General features: G+C 42.4%; 1 protein-coding gene across 1 annotated transcript in view; it reads left to right on the top strand.

Annotated features, from left to right (window-relative positions):
• The window catches only part of rnf213b (ring finger protein 213b), a 38,763-nt gene that overhangs the window by 16,964 nt on the left and 1,731 nt on the right, over window positions 1-20,068 (top strand). Inside the window, exons 25-62 of the mRNA XM_062526971.1 lie at window positions 54-369; window positions 1,240-1,376; window positions 1,466-1,564; window positions 1,914-2,032; window positions 2,614-2,727; window positions 3,125-3,180; window positions 3,293-3,443; window positions 3,608-3,746; window positions 3,872-4,060; window positions 4,919-5,049; window positions 5,486-5,661; window positions 5,798-6,001; window positions 6,297-6,484; window positions 6,691-6,811; window positions 7,241-7,341; window positions 7,711-7,887; window positions 8,200-8,345; window positions 8,640-8,739; window positions 9,273-9,384; window positions 9,716-9,929; window positions 10,168-10,358; window positions 10,694-10,816; window positions 11,190-11,300; window positions 11,547-11,789; window positions 12,137-12,227; window positions 12,555-12,589; window positions 12,703-12,951; window positions 13,350-13,506; window positions 13,779-13,873; window positions 14,133-14,381; window positions 15,087-15,219; window positions 15,778-15,861; window positions 16,519-16,696; window positions 17,062-17,263; window positions 17,575-17,652; window positions 17,870-18,067; window positions 18,424-18,513; window positions 19,701-19,876. Of these exons, the coding sequence (XP_062382955.1) occupies window positions 54-369; window positions 1,240-1,376; window positions 1,466-1,564; window positions 1,914-2,032; window positions 2,614-2,727; window positions 3,125-3,180; window positions 3,293-3,443; window positions 3,608-3,746; window positions 3,872-4,060; window positions 4,919-5,049; window positions 5,486-5,661; window positions 5,798-6,001; window positions 6,297-6,484; window positions 6,691-6,811; window positions 7,241-7,341; window positions 7,711-7,887; window positions 8,200-8,345; window positions 8,640-8,739; window positions 9,273-9,384; window positions 9,716-9,929; window positions 10,168-10,358; window positions 10,694-10,816; window positions 11,190-11,300; window positions 11,547-11,789; window positions 12,137-12,227; window positions 12,555-12,589; window positions 12,703-12,951; window positions 13,350-13,506; window positions 13,779-13,873; window positions 14,133-14,381; window positions 15,087-15,219; window positions 15,778-15,861; window positions 16,519-16,696; window positions 17,062-17,263; window positions 17,575-17,652; window positions 17,870-18,067; window positions 18,424-18,513; window positions 19,701-19,876 (5,673 nt within the window). The remainder of the gene's footprint in view (window positions 1-53; window positions 370-1,239; window positions 1,377-1,465; window positions 1,565-1,913; window positions 2,033-2,613; window positions 2,728-3,124; window positions 3,181-3,292; window positions 3,444-3,607; window positions 3,747-3,871; window positions 4,061-4,918; window positions 5,050-5,485; window positions 5,662-5,797; window positions 6,002-6,296; window positions 6,485-6,690; window positions 6,812-7,240; window positions 7,342-7,710; window positions 7,888-8,199; window positions 8,346-8,639; window positions 8,740-9,272; window positions 9,385-9,715; window positions 9,930-10,167; window positions 10,359-10,693; window positions 10,817-11,189; window positions 11,301-11,546; window positions 11,790-12,136; window positions 12,228-12,554; window positions 12,590-12,702; window positions 12,952-13,349; window positions 13,507-13,778; window positions 13,874-14,132; window positions 14,382-15,086; window positions 15,220-15,777; window positions 15,862-16,518; window positions 16,697-17,061; window positions 17,264-17,574; window positions 17,653-17,869; window positions 18,068-18,423; window positions 18,514-19,700; window positions 19,877-20,068) is intronic.

Raw genomic sequence — 20,068 nt, forward strand, 5'->3', positions numbered from 1 at the left:
TCCAGATGAAGAGGAAACTTCCACAGGGGGATTTGAAGGTCAAGAACAAGAAGAAACTCAGGAATGGCTGTGGATGAAGAATCATCTGGAATGGATGATGCTGTGCAAATGGACCAAGATACGGTTGAGGAAGACTGTTCTGAAATGACAGATGACAAAAAAGAGGAGGAGGTGTTTGACATTGCCAAGACATTCCTGTTAAACTGTTCTACACCTGACGCAGTGCTGAGGCTAAAGGATTCACGCTTGGGGAATCAGGAGAGGGAGGAACTTCAGCAAATGTACTTTCAAAGACAGCACCATTGTTCATTGAGAGATTTCATTAACAACCATCTGAACCAGCCTGAAAATCACTGCAGATTTATAGAGGTATGTATGTCTTACATGTTTATTTATACATGTTGCAAGTTACAATTATTTCAATTTAAAGGGATAATCCGGAGTGAAATGCACTTTAGATCAATTTTTCGGACTATTGGGAGTACATACGTTGAGTTGACACCAAAATCATGTCATTCGGATGTATTTTGAGAAAGTTCGAGTTCACCGTTTTTAGCCAAAACTCGTTAGCCTGTAAGTGACCGGGGCAGGTCCTTTCGCCACTACAAAACGCTATTTTTATACCTCTTCTACTGTTCCAAACAACACTACACTTACGTGGTAGTGAGTAGAGGGTCCCTAAAGCCAAACCGAAGTATCCCCACGTCTTTATGTGGTCGGATAGAGAGTCCAGAATGAATTTAATCGAGTCAGTACCTTCCGGAAATGTCGCTGCGGCAACTGCGCAACGCTTCCACAACACTTTACTAACATTTCCGGAAAGGTACTGACTCGATTAAATTGATTCTGGACTCTCTATCCGACCACATAAAGACGTGGGGATACTTCGGTTTGGCTTTAGGGACCCTCTACTCACTACCACGTAAGTGTAGTGTTGTTTGGAACAGTAGAAGAGGTATAAAAATAGCGTTTTGTAGTGGCGAAAGGACCTGCCCCGGTCACTTACAGGCTAACGAGTTTTGGCTAAAAACGGTGAACTCGAACTTTCTCAAAATACATCCGAATGACATGATTTTGGTGTCAACTCAACGTATGTACTCCCAATAGTCCGAAAAATTGATCTAAAGTGCATTTCACTCCGGATTATCCCTTTAACCAATAACTAAGCCATGTCACATTGGAGCTATTGGATTCACTTAACTCCACTAACAGCATAATAACAAGCATGTTTGTCTCTAGATAACTACATTCTCCAGTTTGCTCACAAAAGCTGATGTGCGCACAATAGCCAAGGCTCTGGGATTAACCACTGAAAGACTACTACTACTTTCCCTACATCAATTTGACACAGAGGCTTCTTTCTGCAGCAAAATCCGGTAATGGCCTACAGGTTTCACCACAATGTTTATCTATGACTACACCTTCTAGTTTTTACATGGTTGACTGATATTAAATACACTTTCAGGCTCTTTCTCCGCAATGCTGGTCAATCCCTCCACATCTTACTAGTTCAGATGGACACGGAAGAATCCAAGTGCAGTGAGGAACTTATAGCATCGGCAAAGTAAGAATGATTTGCCTATTCCTGAGGTGCATTAAAATTCCTTGAACAGAGACAAACGTTTGGCGAAAATAATCTCTCTAAACAAATTAATTTGAATTATTGTGTGTGAACATTCCATCTCACTGATAACGGTTGCAGTATTCCGGTACACTTCTCCCAACTCCCAACATGTCCTCAGAGAATTACCTCCTCAAAGAAAACTGTTTGTAAACATTCACAAATGCCTATTATATTATTGCTATTATAAAATGCACCTCAGATACAGTATGTATTGCGTATGTATGCATGTAGTGTTTGTATCGCTCAGGAATTTAATACATTTGACATGAACAAAACATTTTTTGTTCAGGTATTCCACTATGAATGAACTGATGGCCATGGGATCAGAGGAGGCCTGTTGTTCTGTGGTCTTCATCACTAAACTCTCTAGAATGACAGGCGGACCTCAATACATTGGTTTTCAAGGGGGTATGTATATATTTTGATGAGAAATATATTTGCACATATCGGTAGCATTTTAGTTTAGGGTCGTTCTTGGTAATAAGCAACTAGTTGGTCTTCATCTAAGGTTACTGGTGTATATAGTATCAAAATAGAGAGTTTCTCCTAATACACTGTTTGAATACATTTATGTGACTTATAGTAACAAATAGTAACATATTAAGGCAATGTATTATTAAGCTATGAACCTTCTATTTTCATCCATACTATCAACATCCGTACCACCAATAACCTTGGATCAAGACCAACTTGCTGCGTATTAACGATTTGCCAAGAATAAATAACCTATTCAGCCAGAATAGGAAACTGTTGAATAAAGCCTTAATAAATGTGTAATGACACTTAATGCAGACCTTATTTAGCACTATTGCGTAGACATACAACACACATAATTTATTAATGGCTATAATGTGTGCCCTAAACTAAAGTGGTACCCAAACTTCATATATTCAGTTGATCTATTGTACACATTGGGTCGAGGTAAACAATGTAATATAAACATTGATGTGTGACTGTTGTCATGTCTTTAATGTTGGAATGTGCTTTAGGTGTGTGGCTCTCCGTGCACATTGATGATCTCAGAGATACGGAAGACATGAGTTTAGACCTTTCTGCATTCTGTGGCACCTCTATGAGTGAGCTGATGTCTCTGCCTAGTCCAGGTAGGCCTACAGTGCACTGCAGCACACTTGTTAGCAAGTACACATGGATCACTTTAGAACAGCATGTACAGTAGACTAGACTGACACAGTTCATTCTACAATGCTCAATTTAGATGATGTTGCACAGAAATAATCTATGAACATTTTCAGTTGGTTCATAGTCAATCACAATACATTTTTACAGAACCAGTCAGTAATGTATCATAAGGTCCATTTTAATGAAATACAAAACAGTAATACATAACTTAATGAGACATTTTCCTCTCCAAACTCTATTTAAGACTACTTACTTCTATAGCTTAATCAAAGTTGCGTCATGCAGGGCTTGTTGCAATATTCCCCAGACGAGAGATAATTCATGAAAATTCATTGAAAATTGAAAACTGCTTGTTAATAGATATAGATGCCATGAACGCGGAAGATAGTTCTGTTGCTTCAGTGGGGATCAGACATGTAAGTATTGTATTTCTATATTTATAGCTAGTAGAAGTTCAGTAAAAGTTTATTTTCAATATATTTACTATTGATTTTGGGACCTTATCGTGAACTTTGTGTGGCTGTACAGGGAAAATGTGTACATCTGGATAATTTATCCCTTGTGAGATCCTGTATTCAGAAGGCAGTGTCATTGCTGAAAGATTCCCAAAACTCCAGGAGTATGGAACGCATACGTATAGTTATAGGCTTTCTTGAGGGATTCCATGGAAAATCCAGTGGTAAGACAACCACACATCATTTACACAGTGCAACTCTATACAGTGACACAGGCTACATTCTTTACATTCGTTCAACTAGATAATGTGGATGCATTATCTAGCCAGTGAAAAGGCGGAGTAGGAATATTAGATAATGTATATGTTATATTGTTTTTGCATGATAGCGGCACGTTTTCAGAAGGTATTGCTGAGGAGACTTGTAGACGCCTTGGCGCAAAAGGAAGAGCTCATGCCTAACCCAAAGGATTGGGTGAACAAGGAGGCTGGGAAGCGACAAGCTTTGCAAGAGAGTGGCACTCTTAGGTAAAATTTATTATTTTTTTAGGAAAATTATTTCCAAATAATATTTAATGAGTGATATTTTGTTGATTGATTGAATATGGAGAGAATTACACTATTTTCTTTCTCTGTACTGTGATTTTTTTCAGGCATACCCTTTGGCGATGTTTGCTGTCAACACTTACGCCATTTTTGGCACATATCCTCGAGGTTCTTGACAGAGACGCAAACCTGGACCTTGCTTACTCTGATGGCCTAAGTGAAGAGCTAATCGATTTTTGGTTGGACATTTTTGATGACAAGCAAATATTGGACCTAACCTTTTTACTGACATCAAGGTATTCAGAGACTTAGTCAGAGGTTGTAGAAGGTTGGTGGTGGTAGCATAGTGGCTTAGGAGCTGGACTAGCATGTAGTAGCCATAAAAGTTGTGTGTTCAAATACCAGCTGTCATCACTGTGCGCTTGAGCAAGGCACTTAATCCCAAATTGCTTTAGGGTGACTATCCCTTAAAGGGATAGTTCGGATTTTAAGACACGAAGTTGTATGGGTTCCCTGTCAGCAACGTAGTGCATCAGCACTGACTTACCCCCATGCTTACCCCCGACAGCGTCCTGTGAGCCGAGATCCAGCCGGTTTTAGATCGTTTTTGATGCTGAAGAAAGTAGTCCGGCAAGTTTCTGGGGTCACGAAAGTAAAGTGTTTTTCTTCTCAAAACCATATGCGTTCAACAGAGTGATATATTTGCACCACAAAAACGTTGTCCAGGAAAAATTCAAACCTCGTTATCACTTACTTATTTTTCGCGATTCCTATCACTGCGCGCTACTGACAGCTGGACAACGTTTTTGTGGTGCAAATATATCACTCTGTTGAACGCATATGGTTTTGAGAAGAAAAACACTTTACTTTCGTGACCCCAGAAACTTGCTGAAGAAAATAGTCCGGCATCAAAAACGATCAAAAACCGGCTGGATCTCGGCTCACAGGACGCTGTCGGGGGTAAGTCAGTGCTGATGCACTACGTTGCTGACAGGGAACCCATACAACTTCGTGTCTTAAAATCCGAACTATCCCTTTAATAATTGCCATATGTACTTGTAAGTCGCTATGGATAAAAGTGTCAGGTAAATAAATAGGTTGTACTTCATCAATATTTAAACTAAAAGTACCACATTCTTCATTCGTTATTGCAGAGGAGAAGAGGAGATTAAAGTGCAGGCTAATCTGATGTTGGGCGGTCGAGAGCAGCCCTGCAGAGCTCCCTTCAGCTGGCTCATCAGATCCTACTGTCAGGCCCTGTGGGAGGAGTCCCAGTTTGTTCCTGGTGAGATCCAGATATAATGACGCCTGGTATGGGTTTCCCAGATTTGTTAAGAAGCTCTTAAGGGCTAAGAACTTCTTAGGAGCGCTCTAAGAACGTTCTAAGAACGCTCCTAAGAAGTTCCTAGCACTTAAGAGCTTCTTAACGCATAATGTAGTTTCATAATGTCGGCTATATTCCATAATGTTTGCTTCTGGATTGACTTACATTGGAGAAACTCAGTAGGGGTTCTAAGAGCACAAGAGACTCATGTGTAGCCCAACCCCACCGCAAGCTTGAGTTAAACTGGCAAAGTTGATGGTAAATAAGCTTGGTTGTTGTTTGGATGCTGTGGGATATCCTCTACTTACATCACTAGGCATTTAACACCTCTCCTGTGTATATCAAGAAAACTCCATTTTATATATGACTTACCTGCCCTCTTTTTTGTTCTGCTCAGGTGATCAGCAGCATGGTAACCAAAGGATTCGACAGTTCGTCGCTTCAGCGTCCAGCAGCAAGCTGGGTGGATACCTGGGGAAGCTCTCAGAGCAAGGTCAGCAGCAATTTGGCCGGCGCTATTTGCGCGACTTTGTGCTGTTGTCTTACAAAGTACAGTCGGAGGAAGAATTTGGGGTAAGGGTCTGCTTACACACATTTTTATGGAGTTGTATAATAGTTGAAGTAAATTTCTTTTTTATATGGAATTGTTTTAAACTATTTTACTATCAGTTCTGCGGTACAATTCTAAAGAACTAGAACATCTCCACAGGTTCTCTGCAAAGCAGTGCTGGGCTGCGTCTGTGCTCTGCAGCAATCCATGTCCGTCGCGTCCGAACTCTCTCCTGCCTGGATCCTTGCTGCAAGTAGACATTACTCGTCCCGATTGGACACTCTGTCTCATATCCTGCAGCTGCAGCCCCATCTAGCTGCTAAGATCCTAGATAAGGATTCACAACGGGAGGCTACTGAAATGGTGAGATGAATAAACTGACTCCTAAGCATTACATTTACATTTAGCAGAGGTTTTTCCTAAAGCGACTTACATACAGTATGTCAATTATATTGCAAGAGCATTGTTGTATTGTCCCCAGGGCAGCTAGGGGTTAAGTGCCTTGCTCCAGGACACAATGGCTAAAGTCAGGAATTGAACTCACAACTTTCTGGCTACTGCATGCTAGCCCAGCTCCTTAACTACTATGCTATCACTGCCACATTGCAGGAATTGCTAAGGGGACTGGTGTGTTAAATTACATTTCTTTTCATCACAGAAAGAAGACATTTGGGCACTAGGAATGTGTGTGGAAGAGACAAAGCTTCAAACAGTGATCTCTGTGGAAGAGAGCAAGGCCTTCCTACAGAGAGTGCAGGTTTTGAAACCTTGTGTGGAGAGAGCCTTTGGGCAAAACTACAGCGCCCTCTGTAGTCCTGGCTGCCTCCAACACTTGAATGCTATTCGGTAACTTCATCAATTAAACAGCTCTTCAAACAGAAACATTAGATAAGCTAGTCAACAGTTAACAAGGTAAATAGGGATTCCTATAAAATTGGAAGAAATGTCATAAAAGTAACACATGAACCAGACTGAATGCAATGTCATAAAAATCCAATGATCTTTTTTCCTTAAAAAAATGAGAGTGCTTGATCCAGATTGATTTCTTGCAGGACGGTGTGGCGTGGAATGCTTGTCGTATCTGCCTTCATTGAGCAGGTGGTCCTGGAAGTCAACAAAAAGGAAGTCAGAGTGGAGGCCCTGACACTAAAACACTGCAGTCTTATACATAAGGCAAGTACAGAAAGCACACACATACACTTGCAAAGCTACCTGTTCTCCAGTTCTCCTTATTGCTGTGCCGTCATGGGATCCATTAGTCTGGCTATCACCACACTAAGCTGAATCTTTTGAGATTGAACATTAGTGTGGGGAGGCTGCGCTTTGTTTCTACTGCACAAGAGGCGTGATTAATGGGCATCGTTCAAATGACTCCGTACGCTTGGATAGTCCTTCAACCAATCAGACCAACGAGCCGGTGCATCTTTTGGATGCTACTGTAGTTTCTGATTGGACCCAAATGTTCTGGCAGGGAACAGAGGAGGTACAGTAGATGTGCAGGTTTCCAGCCTGAGCTGCCGGGCGAAATCCAAATTCGCTGGAAGTTCAGGCAGAGTTCACCCAGCCTAGGGATTCGTCTCATGGGATTCTTTCTCTTTACAGTTGATGGAGGAGGCGACCGATCTACAGAGCAAAGACACTCTGCATCAGCTTATTCGTATTCTCAACTCCTACCATACTGAGTTCATCAGCAGAGACTTACGGTAAACAGAACTACTCATTTGCAGTCAATACCTTTCATAATACTACGATGCTATACAATATTGTCACAGGGGAAATGTTGTAATGCTTCCAAAACAGACTTTTTTTGGAATTTCTTTTCATCCTACTACGAAGACATTGATCAGGTCAGAATGCATGGAGCGTGTACTTTGTGTTATGCATCTCCTGTGGATGTGCGTTTTCCGAGATTTTGCTTCTTTGTACTCGTTGCAGTGGTTGCCGAGACTAATTGTAATCTCCCTAATTTGCCAGATAGAGAACCTGCCCATCAACCTCATTCACTAATTCCCTGATACGGGACACTGAAACTGATGCTATCTATTCTACCTCTGCATACGTGCTATTCACAGGTTCGGGTTGATATGTCGAGTGTGCCTGGAGTCTCTCACAGAGCCATGTGTTCTGCCCTGTGAGCACATCCTCTGCCTGCGGTGCCTCCAACAAATCTTTCAGGGGGCAAAGCACTGCCCCGTGTGCAGGACGGAGTTACCAGCAGACCTTCGGCCAACTGTCTCTTCGAGTGTCAAGTGAGTAGAGGATAACAACTGGCACATTCGTATTTATTTCATGATTTTGTTATTATAATTATAATGCATAATGATTATTCCTTTTTTTTTTATTAGACATTGCAAATAGTAATTAGGCTTTGTGGTTTTCACCATTTTGTAGTTGTGGTATACTGATATGCACTGACATATTGATAAACTATAAATGATGAGAAATTAAAAACATTCCCAAATTAATTGAACGCTTCCTTGACTGATCTGTATCACCTCATGCCAATGGCTTTAGGTGACAGCACATGCAAACAGGCCCTGTTCTGCTGTTTCCTATCACAGGAGATCACTGGAGCAACACCACCACATGAGGCGGTGCTGTGACTCCTTCTTCCTGGAGGTGGTGTCTCGCTTCTGCCTGTGTGAGGGGGAGAGCCCCAAGGAGGAGGTGGTGGAGCTTCTCTTCTCACTCCTCATCTCTGCACAAGGTTTGCAAACAAGGCAGAGAACTGCTCTCAGAGACTATGTATGCTTATGTATAGAGACCTTAAAGGAAATGGTTGAAAACCAAACGGAGAAAAAAAAGTAAATTAATTAAGCCATATTAAGTGACATAATATTACAGTAAACTTTACAGTAATCTTATGGTGAATGGTGGTCTGTTGGTCACTGAGGGTGGCTACATCAACTAATTTAATCTTCATTAAGATTCCATGTCTTCCATAGTGCTACACTTGTTAATCAGTTTTACCTATTACTGGGTTTATATTTTCATGCTGTAGGCGGTGTGTACAAGACAAGAGAGCTTACCCCTTTCCTGGAGTGTGTTGACCAGAGCCCTGTCGTTCGCTCTGTACTCCCCAAACTTCTTCTGCAACACAGGTATGCTTGGAGCTGCAGAGTATAGACACCTCTCTATCGCCCCCTGGTGGGAGGTCACAGTTCAGGGCGTAGGTTTGTCCAACCATGTAATTTGGTCATGTACTAGTAATACTCCCCTTTCAGGGGAAGGGTCTTTACATCAAGGAACCTCAAGGAACCTTTCATGGAAGAGCTTTTTATCAGATATACAGTATACAGTATCAGGAGATGGTTTTATTAGGACAAAGCAAAGGGAATGGGAGACCTCCTGTTACTTGATAGAGTCTAGACACTACTTTTTTGACTCATTCAGACACGCAATGTTATGGTCATCATCATCACTGTCTGTGTGTGTTTATGGAGAGGCTTTACAGGGTTCTATGACTTTTCAGAGAAATTCTAGAAAGTCTATCTGAGAAATCAGTTACTATGGGGACAAGGCAAATGAAACAACTTTCCATGTGTTGTTGACACATGCTACATCCATCTCACAATGGCACAGTCAATCACACACGTGTACACTAAACATCATCTGTTGTTCCTTTATCCTGCAGCTTCCAGCAGGTGAAGGGCCATATCCAGAACTACCTGCAGAACCTAGCGGAGAACCTGATGACCAAAGAGGACCGCACTGAGCTCTACCTGCTCTTTGTCAACTGTTTCCAAGTACGTTTCCTAGCTCTTTGGAAATCTTCTTAAGCATTCAGTTGTTGTTACTGTTTGATTAGGGAGTTACTAAATCCACTGATTAATTAATGTTTAAATACTATTTATAATTATTCATTAAAGTCATGTTGTCAAGAGTTTTCTTGCAATGGACTGATCATGTCAGTGTCTCAATATTCGGTCATATTTGTATGCATTTTTATCATCTTTATCACCTTAAGACTACTACTATGTGATCTACCAACGGAAGCCTCTAAAAAAGCACATGTACTGTATATATTCAACATTTTCTGACAGTCTTGGATGTTTTGATGTTTCTGCTTTGTAACAGGATGCCCTGCGCTGCTCAGTTGGGGCAGTAGAAGACAGGGACGCAGAGAGGAGGACTCGGCAGGAGGACGTGGCCTTCCTTAGCCGCCTGGCTCGTGGACAGATACCCACCAGGCAGCAGGACCCAGCGGAATTTCTCCTCTCCTTGGCCCAACTCCGTCTCTGCCTCGCCACTGCTGCCGGTCTACTGCAGAGGGCTTTGGGGCAACCACAGGGTGTGTGTGTGTGTGTGTGTGTGTGTGTGTGTGTGTGTGTGTGCGTGTGTGTGTGTGCGTGTCTAAAAAGTTTGTGATTGTCTTAGAATAGCATGTACAGTACTTAAATAATTATTTCAAAAACTCTTATTCCTTGCTCTCTGTCTTGTCACATAAAGCTTGTCAAGCAGTTTTGTAAAGTTACGCAGGGGATTGTGTGACGTGACGTGATGTGAACCTCTGTTTTCGCTCTGGCCAGGTGAGCTTGGGGAGATGGAGCAGAAGTACCTGGAGCAGGTGAAGGCGGTGTTGGAGTATCGTGGGAACGACTGGTACCGCGTGTACCTGCTGCGGGTTCTCAACAGACTGGCTGGCATGGACGGGGTGCTGGCCCTCATGAACAGCCCACCTTTGGCCTGGGCCTTCCCTCCGGACGTCATAAGACTGCAGGTGAGCAATGGCAGAGGTGGCTTTGTTTCTCCACAACAGAGAGATTTACCAGAGGTTTCAGTGTAACTTAACGCCGTTGTCTATCTAAGGATGTTAAAGAGGACGTAAAAGGATGTTATACTTTTTGTCAGACATGAGATGTAAAGTAAAAGTGAAAGCTACCTTCTGACTTGGAATGTAAAACCTGCTTACAAAATGTTCAAATGTCAGGTATTTGACATTGTTTCAAAGTTTGTTTAGTGTCTAAAATACAGTAAGCTTTAGATGAGAGTTACATGTTGAAGTGCAGATAACAGTTCTCCTTTGTTTAGCTGACTTTAATGTCTCCTCCACAGAGACTAATTCCAGCAGATGTGGATAGGTACTTGTGCACCGGCCAGTCTTATCGGACACTCAGAGATGGGGTTGGACAGGCACTGATGGAGACTAGAACAGATGCCCTGAAACCTGTCCTCCAGGTCTGTGATCAAAGAGTAATCATGCATACGAAGCGTAAAATGCATAAAAAGTGGTTTAATGGTTTTAAATGATTCATGTCTTATAGGCTACCTCATAGAATAAGGCATTAGTAAATTAAAGCAATGAATACACTTCTGCGAATATGGCTTTGCTGTACGGGTTTATGGTCGTGTATATCTGCATACGTACATCGCATCTACTGCATCGATGTTGTACTCCACAAAAATTGTACTGCGCAAAATTTGGCTGCAGCGTGATAAGGCCTTACAGACTGGACGTATGACAAATTTTGCACACCTGTAGAAGTATACTTGGGCTGGTTTCTATAGTGGTCAGGGCAGAATCTGAGTGTTCTGTCTCATCTGTGTCCAGGATACCGGTGGGTCCAGTGCAGCTGGCCTGGTCCCCCTCTCACTGGCCGTATTCAGACAGGTCACCTGTCGCCTGGTGTCCCCAGACTCTAAGCTCCGTCCAAGACCACAGGTAAGTTAACAAGCGCCAAGAATTTTGGGAGCAAATAAAATGCAAAATTCCTCTCAAGTTACTTTGACACAGTCACTTATTGTAGTTTGCTAACTTTGACTAAGTAAAAACACTGTTAGAATTATATTGTCAAATCATTTAAATTGACTTATTTCCACTGCACTACATTATTTAGTAAGTTGTCTCTCTTTCAAAGTACGTCAAGGTCATTGACTACTTTTCCAATGGTCTGCCTTCCTTACACAGGAGATTAATGCCTTAGAGGACTTCCTAAAAGCTAATGTACATGGTGACCTGAGAAACTTCTGCGTTGCTTTGTTATCCAATCGGATCGGAGGACCGGGCTCTCCCCTGCAGTTGAACCGTAACATGTCTGCTCACCGGCGCACTCTGCTGGAGCTGCTGGTCCACGCAGGCAGCGTTCTCCACAGTGGGAACCGGCTGCTCTCTCAACTCCAGCGCATTGCTTCACAACCACAGAACATGACAGTGAGAAAATGCTGGGATTATTAATTAAAAACATAGGCAATCAGTGGAGATGCTCTTGTGTTTACAGTTGTAGTTGATCTTTTGAAGAGTTCATCGTAAAAGCATCTTCAAAGGCTTTGGATGAAGAGACTGTTAATAAAGTGTGTGTAATAAAGTTTGAATAAAACAGGCCATGAGTAAATCCTACTCTCTCAACTCAAGCGCATTGCTTCACAGCCACAGAACATGACAGTGAGAAAATGCTGGGATTATTAATAACATAGGCAATGTTTGGAATAAAGTTTGAATAAAACAGGCTATGATTAAATCCTTCAGTGGCTTATTGGACTAACTAACTCTATTTTTAGGGAGCGTTTTTGCCAACCATGCCAGATGATAACAGCAGTCAAGCACATCAGTGGATGGCGACTGGGAGTGAACGCAACCTGAAGGCATACAGTAAGTATGACGTGAGGAAACGCTCACAGGGGAGCTGCACCAGGCGCGTAACTGAAGCGTTCCGTTCGCGAAGCGTATTTTGCAGCATTTGATAATCACTATTATCAATGTAAGTAGCTACACCCGACTTGACAGTGGCGCTTACATTTGGAAAAAAAATAGACCAGTCTTCTAAAATGGATTTCACGCGTCGCCAACGGAACACTTCAGATACGCGCCTGGTGTAGCTACCCTGTTACAAACATTCACAAAGTACATTTCTTCCTCTTTTGTAGTCATATTTGACTGATGTTACAGAATAGCTAACTTTTCTTTTCTCGGTGACAGCATGTGCCAATGGCCATCTCTGCTATGTCGGAGAGGTAAGTCAGGCTATCTTGGGTTGTTGATAATAGGACAGTACCTTTGCCATTTCTTAAACCCACTCTCTGTTGAAATACAATCTCTCTGTTTTGTCCTCTGCTATCTGTTTTAGTGTGGGAAGCCTGTGGCTTTGTCCAAATGTCCATGTGGCGTTCCGATTGGTGGCGTGAGCCACAATCCTGTGGAAGGATTCACCCTTGCGAATGGAGGAGTGATAGATCAAACACGACCCGGGCACGTCCTGGGAGAGGCCAGGATGAGGTCCGAGGCCCCCGAACGGCAGACGTCTCCGGTCCAGTCGTGCCTGCTCAGGCTTCTCACCCATCTGGCCATGCTGTTGGGAGCAGCTCACAATCAGCAGGTAGGCTAGCGTTAGCCCCTAGAACTCTGTCATTCTTAGGGGTATGCAATTGTTTTACCTTAATATAATGTCAACCTTAGACAGTACAAAACTTGCTCTCCCCAGAGAACCAACAATTTCTTCACGGCAATTGTGCAATAGCCTTCTATTTTAATCAAATTGTGTACAATTTCCCTGTCAGTCGACATGGGTCTTTATGGGAATTTATCTTTGCTGGTTTCTGAACAAACTCTAGGTGAAGCTCAGTAGCGAAAATACCCCCTGAAACTGCATTGGATACCTGTATGTTCTGATTGTACTACTGTCCGTCACTTGTTACTGTCCAAGATTTTAGTCGTCAATTATAGATTCAGGTCTGAATTTACACTTACAGTCCTTCTATGCGTTTGTGACTCAAGGGAGTTCGCGCAATGATACAACACCGAGTCCACGATGTCATCGAGTTTCTTTACAATCACCTGGAGAAGGACATGGAGGTTCTGGGACGCTCTCTGAACCTGAACATGGATGACACTGCCATCATCGTGCACCTGATTCTAAGTGACTCAGTCAGAGGTGTGTGTGTGTGTGTGTGTGTGTGTGTGTGTGTGTGTGTGTGTGTGTGTGTGTGTGTGTGTGTGTGTGTGTGTGTGTGTGTGTGTGTGTGTGTGTGTGAGTGTGTGAGAGAGTGTGTGTGTGTGTGAGAGAGAGAGAGGGGGGGGGGGGGGGTTGTACATTATTTTAAGGATTGCCACCTCTTCCAAGACATTACTATGATGAGTTTGCACTATTTTCATGCTTATTTTGTTATTTAGGAATAAACAACAATGTAATTTATGTGTTCGCAGATTCTTACCAGCAGAGGGGAGACTTGGCTTCCAGACAGGGTCGTGAACGATGGGAGAAAACAGTTTGTGACTCTGTCATCAATCCTACAATTCAGGTTTGGAATTGCTCGTATACACTTACTTTGCATTCTGTAGAATGCAGAATCCTTAAACAGGAACAATGTACTTTTGCTATTCATTATTCCTAATGAGAATCAGAACAAAAAATGTTTTTCAGCTTTTATTAGCTAAGTATGTTCACTCATAAAAGGGCTCATAAAATATGCTTCCAACTGTTTGTATCACTCTGGCATAGAGTCCATAGGGACAACATATAGGGATATTTAAATTAGACTTTTTTACGTTTACTGTTAGGATCTGAACAGGAGGCTGACGCAAGCTCAGGAGGCGGTCAGTGCGGATGACGGATTGGACCGCAGCCCCCTCATTAGGCTGCTCCACTTCGACCCCTGGCCCATGCTGCCCCTGCCCTCCGACTGCCCCACACACCAGTCCTCCTTCTGGAACGTTCCGGAGAACCTGAGCGTGGAGCGCCTCACACAGCTGGTGGAACAGAGCCGTAAGCGAGACTCGGTTCCGCTGCTCTCCCTCTTCCTCAAGAAGGTAACATTACAAAAATGTAAAAATTCAAAAATGTCCCTAGGGATGAATAAAGTATCTATCTGTATATCTCTATCTATATATCTATCTATCCATCTGTATATCTATCTACAAGTATGCATGGGGACCCAGGTTCGAATCTGACCTGCAGTCATTTCCCGATCCCACCCCGTCTCTCTCTCCCATTTACATTCTGTCACACTTCATCGTCCTATCCAAGTAAAGGCCAAAGCCCAGTATTACCTCTGTTTCGGGAGACGGTGTATCCAGTCCAGTCATCGAGCATATTGACAAGGAATAAAAACAGCACAGGGGGATGTTGTTAAGTGTTGGTAAATGCTTCTAGAGAATTCAGACCATCCCAAATTCACAATGTAAAGACTTCCTTTAATTGCAGTTGCAATTATGAGTCACCCTTTTCTCCTTTTCTCTATTGCCACAAAATCACTGCAGTTTTGACTGAAATATTTGAGCCAATTCAGTCATTTCTGGCCAAAACTATCAAAACAAACCGCCGCAAGATACTAGTGGGATCACAATTTTTATTCAATCGGAAATTAAAAATCACCAAAACCACTATTTTAAGAATGATGGTAAGAGATTCAGTTGTTGTACTGTAAATGAATGTTAATGTGAAACAGCACTTCTGTTCTGTCCCTCTCTAAAACGTCACCTCTCATCCTTCGTAACTGTTCCTACAACCGCTAGGTGCCGTGTGTGAGGCAGCTGGGGCATCTGCTGGAGCTGGCGGCGCTACAGGTGGACCTGCTGCGGGTCTTCCCCACGGAGACAGACCTGTCCTCCAGGACCATCACCGAGGTGCTGCAGCAGATCCGCAAAGGTTCGTGTCAGCCTGGGAGAGAACACTCATAAGCACCTACAGAGACTCACAATTCAGTCCTATGACATACGATTGCAAGAAACACTGAACATTTTGTAATTAAACTGTAGTGTTTTTTGCCTCTTGACACTAGCATGCCTTATGTGTCGGCCTATATTGTGTGTTCATTATTCCTCATTTTTGCAATATTTTGCTGACCTGATTGATGCACGTCTCTTCATTTGAATACAGTAAAAACATTGCTGTAAAATGACATTACTCATAAACACGTACAGAGACATCACACATCACTTGACACTAGCATGCCTTATGTGTCGGCCTATATTGTGTGTTCATCATTCCTCATTTTTGCAATATTTTTCTGAATGCAAACATGTTTTGAGATAATTAATGCTATGCACGTCTCTTCAGTTGAATACAGTAAAAACTGACATACTGTTACTCACATCTCCAATGTGTGTATTTTTTGAGTATTCATACCTTTAGATCAGTTTTAAGGTGGATACTGGTTGTCAGTGCAGATCATGTGTGAAATACTTGTTATTGGCTTGTTGTCAGGTAATCAGAAGACACTGCTGCTGGCCCGAGTGGAGACGTTTATAAAAGTGTGGAACTCTCTCAGGATGGAGCTGGCAAGGGACTGTGAGTACAGCACTTGTTACTCTATGTCCAAATGTGCAGTGTACACTTGTTACTCTATGTCCAAATGTGCAGTATACGTAAGGGATAATCAATGATAATCAATTATCCCTTTCTTAATGTTCTGTTCACTCCATGTTCATGCATTCAGTCATAATTAGGGCACTTTACTTAGGTTTGCATATAAGGGAAGGGATAATCAACGACGCGCCGTGCGTTTATAGGAAAATAATGCACGTTCGAAGTGGTAATAAGGACCCGACGCCGCAGGCAGAGGGGACTTTACACTTCGATAAGTGCATTATTTTCCTAGAAACGCACAGGGCGCGGAGTTGATTATCCCACTTATACCACTGCTACTATCACTTTCGTTTATATTGCCGCGGTCTTAGATACAACGTTGTTGTTTTTACCGTTACATGGACATTGGCGAATTAATATTCAAGTGTAATAAGCCCAAAAGTAGGGAACTACTTCATAGCCGTGCGGTATATAGAAAAATAATGCACGTTCCAAACAGCGCATCACAATAGGAAATTTGACCAAGCAGTGGTATAAATCTATATAGTATATGTTTGTATTTATTCACGTTATGTGCATATTTGCATGTTTTTCATGTGTGTGTGTGTGTGTGTGTTTACTTTTATGTCCTATGAGTAGCTGAGAGAGGTGTGCCGCAGGATCTGTGTAGAAAGGCCCTGTCTATGGAGAGCTCGGGGGCGTACCTGTCTCCCAGTCGCCATGGGCCCGGCTCCTGCCTCCGCGTGCTCATCGACTTCCTGTCCGACACCCACAACCGTCTGGTCAGAGAGACGCGGACACTGAATCAGGATAACAGGTGTGTGTGTGTGTGTGTTTGTGCTTGTGTGTGTGTGTGTGTGTGTGTGTGTGTGTGTGTGTGTGTGTGTGTGTTTGTTTGTGTGTGTAGGTGTAGGTGTAGCTGTGTGTGTTTGTGTGTGTGTGTTTGTGTGTGTGTATGTGTTTGTGTTTGTGTTTGTGTGTGTGTGTGTGTGTGTGTGTGTGTGTGTGTGTGTGTGTGTTTGTGTGTGTGTGTGTGTGTATGTGTGTAAATGTGCTTGTGTTGGCTGACAATTGCAGCCAAATGGACTGGTGTATGTTTTTATTGACACAACAGCATTACATTTCCTTGTGAGTCAGCACAGTCCTTGAGAGTCTCTCTTTCCCTCCCCATTGCCAATGCAGTGATTACAGCATCACTGTGGAGGGGCTGTCAGAGACACAGCTTGCCCTGTGTCATCCAGAGCGCGAGCTGCTGCCCCTAGTGTTGGCACACTGTCATTACACCTTGGTGACAGGCAGACAGACGGACAAGAGCTACAACCTGCTGGGTATTCAGAGGGAACTCTGTCGCAGGTTCCTAGCAGGAAAACCTCTCATCCAAGTAGTGAGTTTTTTTAATGTTATCGCCATGATCTACTCCACAAAATTATGTAATTTGTAAATTACACACACAATTATTACTTTTCGTGTAGATCAAATTAATCTAGGTGCATTACAATTATGTTTTACTGTAATTCAGAGATCATGAGCTTGTGTATTCAGAGCAAATTGTGTCTTTCTTTGAGGTCTGTCTTTGTAGTTATTTCATGTTCTCAAATACAGTAAGCCTGATTGCACAGGTCTAAACTTTTATGTCCCAATAAATATCATTGATATCTGCACACCACGTCTTTAACCACATCACTCTGCTTGCAGGACACCTCAAAGTACCTTAACCGCCATCAGCAAGATTTCTCTGTTATCTTGGCTGATGTCAGCAGTAAAATACCCCAGGTAAAATTTCTGTTTAACCTAACAAATATCATGCTGTTTTTTTAATTGATACAGTTCAGAAATCAATCAATCAATTAATTAATAAGTGTAAATAGTGTAAATTCGATTCTTCTTCTTTGATAATCGTCCTGACATACAGTAACATGAATAGAGAATAAGGTAAAGACAAAAACCTATAGTAACACAAGTGTAAAATAAAATGCTTAATCCCTTCCAGGAACCTCTGAAGGGCTCTGTGCTTGGAGACATGAAGGTCGTGCTAAAGTCTTTCACTGACGTGTGCGATGCTGTGTTCGCTGTGGAGATCGGTCTGCGTTTCCTGGGGAAGACGGGTGGAGGTGGAGAACCTATGCTGGTTCCCTACCTCAGGGACTCACTCAGGATGGGTCAGCAGATATCCAGCAGCATGGTCAAGGTGCTTGTCTGAACATACTTATCATTCTTGTTATCTTGTCATCTCACCGCTTCACGAGTGAATGCATGTTTTTTTTTAATGATAATTTGGACTGTTGGAAAAAAGCATAATGTTTTATTTAATTTCCCTATTCTTCCTGTGATTCAAATGTCAACAGAGATAATTTACAGTAATACCAATACGTAGCCTAATGCAACTTGTTCCCCCTCTATCCTTCCTGTGTGTGTGTGTGTTGTGTGTGTGTGTGTGTGTGTGTGTGTGTGTGTGTGTGTGTGTGTGTGTGTGTGTGTGTGTGTGTGTGTGTGTGTGTGTGTGTGTGTGTGTGTGTGTGTGTGTGTGTGTCTGATCTTCCACAGGCGCTGGGGGAGAACAGCCTACAGCACTGTGTGGCCACCTGGCAATTCCTTACCTGCTGGAAATCAGAGCTGATGCTCAGGAGAGGACAGGTGTGTGTGTGTGTGTGTGTGTGTGTGTGTGTGTGTGTGTGTGTGTGTGTGTGTGTGTTTCGCTCATTGGTCCTCAAAATTAACTTAGTTATGTCATTGATAATGTAATTAGCTGCCCTTCTGACCATTCAGACAAATAATACTTGCTTTGTTAATCTAGAGTCTTAAAGGGATATTCCACCATTTTTGGAAATACGCTCATTTTCCACCTCCCCTCGAGCAAAACAATCGATATTTACCTTGTTCCCGATCATCCAGCCATTCTGTGAGTCTGGCGATACAACTTTTAGCTTCAGCCTAGCATAGATCATTGAATCGGATTAGACCATTAGCTTCTCGCCTGCTAGCTTCATGTTTAAAAGTGACTAAGATTTCTGGTAATTTTCCCATTTAAAACGTGTCTCCTCTCAAGTTAAAAAGTGCAGTAAGACCAACTGAAAATGAAACCTGGCGTTTTTCTAGGCTGATTTGACATGGAACTACACTCTCATCTGGCGTAATAATCAAGGCAACTTGCAGACTACTGGCACTACTACTGCTTGTTGTCTATGGGGACTATTTTCAGGTGCTGCGTACGATATTACTGCGCCTATGGTACGTTTGCAAGTTGCCTTGATTATTACGCCAGATGAGAGTGTAGTTCCATGTCAAATCAGCCTAGAAAAACACCAGGTTTCATTTTCAGTTGGTCTTATTGCACTTTCTAACTTGAGAGGAGACACATTTTAAATGGGAAAATTACCAGAAATCTTAGTCACTTTTAAACATGAAGCTAGCAGGCGAGAAGCTAATGGTCTAATCCGATTCAATGATCTATGCTAGGCTGAAGCTAAAAGTTGTATCGCCAGACTCACAGAATGGCTGGATGAACGGGAACAAGGTAAATATCGATTGTTTTGCTTGAGGGAAGGTGGAAAATGAGCGTATTTCCAAAAATGGCGGAATATCCCTTTAAAGATTACTGTGAGTTCTTGGGCTGTTATTGTACTGTAAAGTCTCCTTAATTTATCATTACTCTAGTTATACAGAGATGTTTGATTTATTCAGGATAGAAATATTTATGATTTTGCATTTTATGTAATAAAACATGTAGTGTTAATACATTTAGTCACCTAGCCACTATTTAGCCAGATAATGTGACCATTTAGTTTTTTTTTTGGTTTACTGAAGTGTTTCGTATTCCATAGGATCCTTTCCAAAGCCTTTCTGGGCAGTTTCAGGAAAAACTCTTAGAGGAAGAGAGGACTGGATTGAGGAGGTTCCTTGGCCTGACTGACGTTGACCTCTTCACTCGAGAGCTCCACGAGATAATTCTCCTGAAGACCAACCCTAAGAATGAGGGTTCTTACTCACCACACTGGGAGTAAGACAGATTACATTCACACATTCATCCCATAATACTCTCCTGTAGTCCCAGTCTGTTGGTCCATCTAGTCCATATACAGGTCTGGGGGGGGGGGGTCTCTTAATTTTCTTAATGTCAGTGGTCTCTTAATTTTGAATATGACTATCAACTCATTCGAATGTCACTCAGCAATCGCTGGATGACATCCAA

The sequence above is a fragment of the Sardina pilchardus genome, chromosome 22 (genome assembly GCF_963854185.1).
Source record: "Sardina pilchardus chromosome 22, fSarPil1.1, whole genome shotgun sequence".
In the NCBI taxonomy this organism is placed as follows: domain Eukaryota; kingdom Metazoa; phylum Chordata; class Actinopteri; order Clupeiformes; family Clupeidae; genus Sardina; species Sardina pilchardus.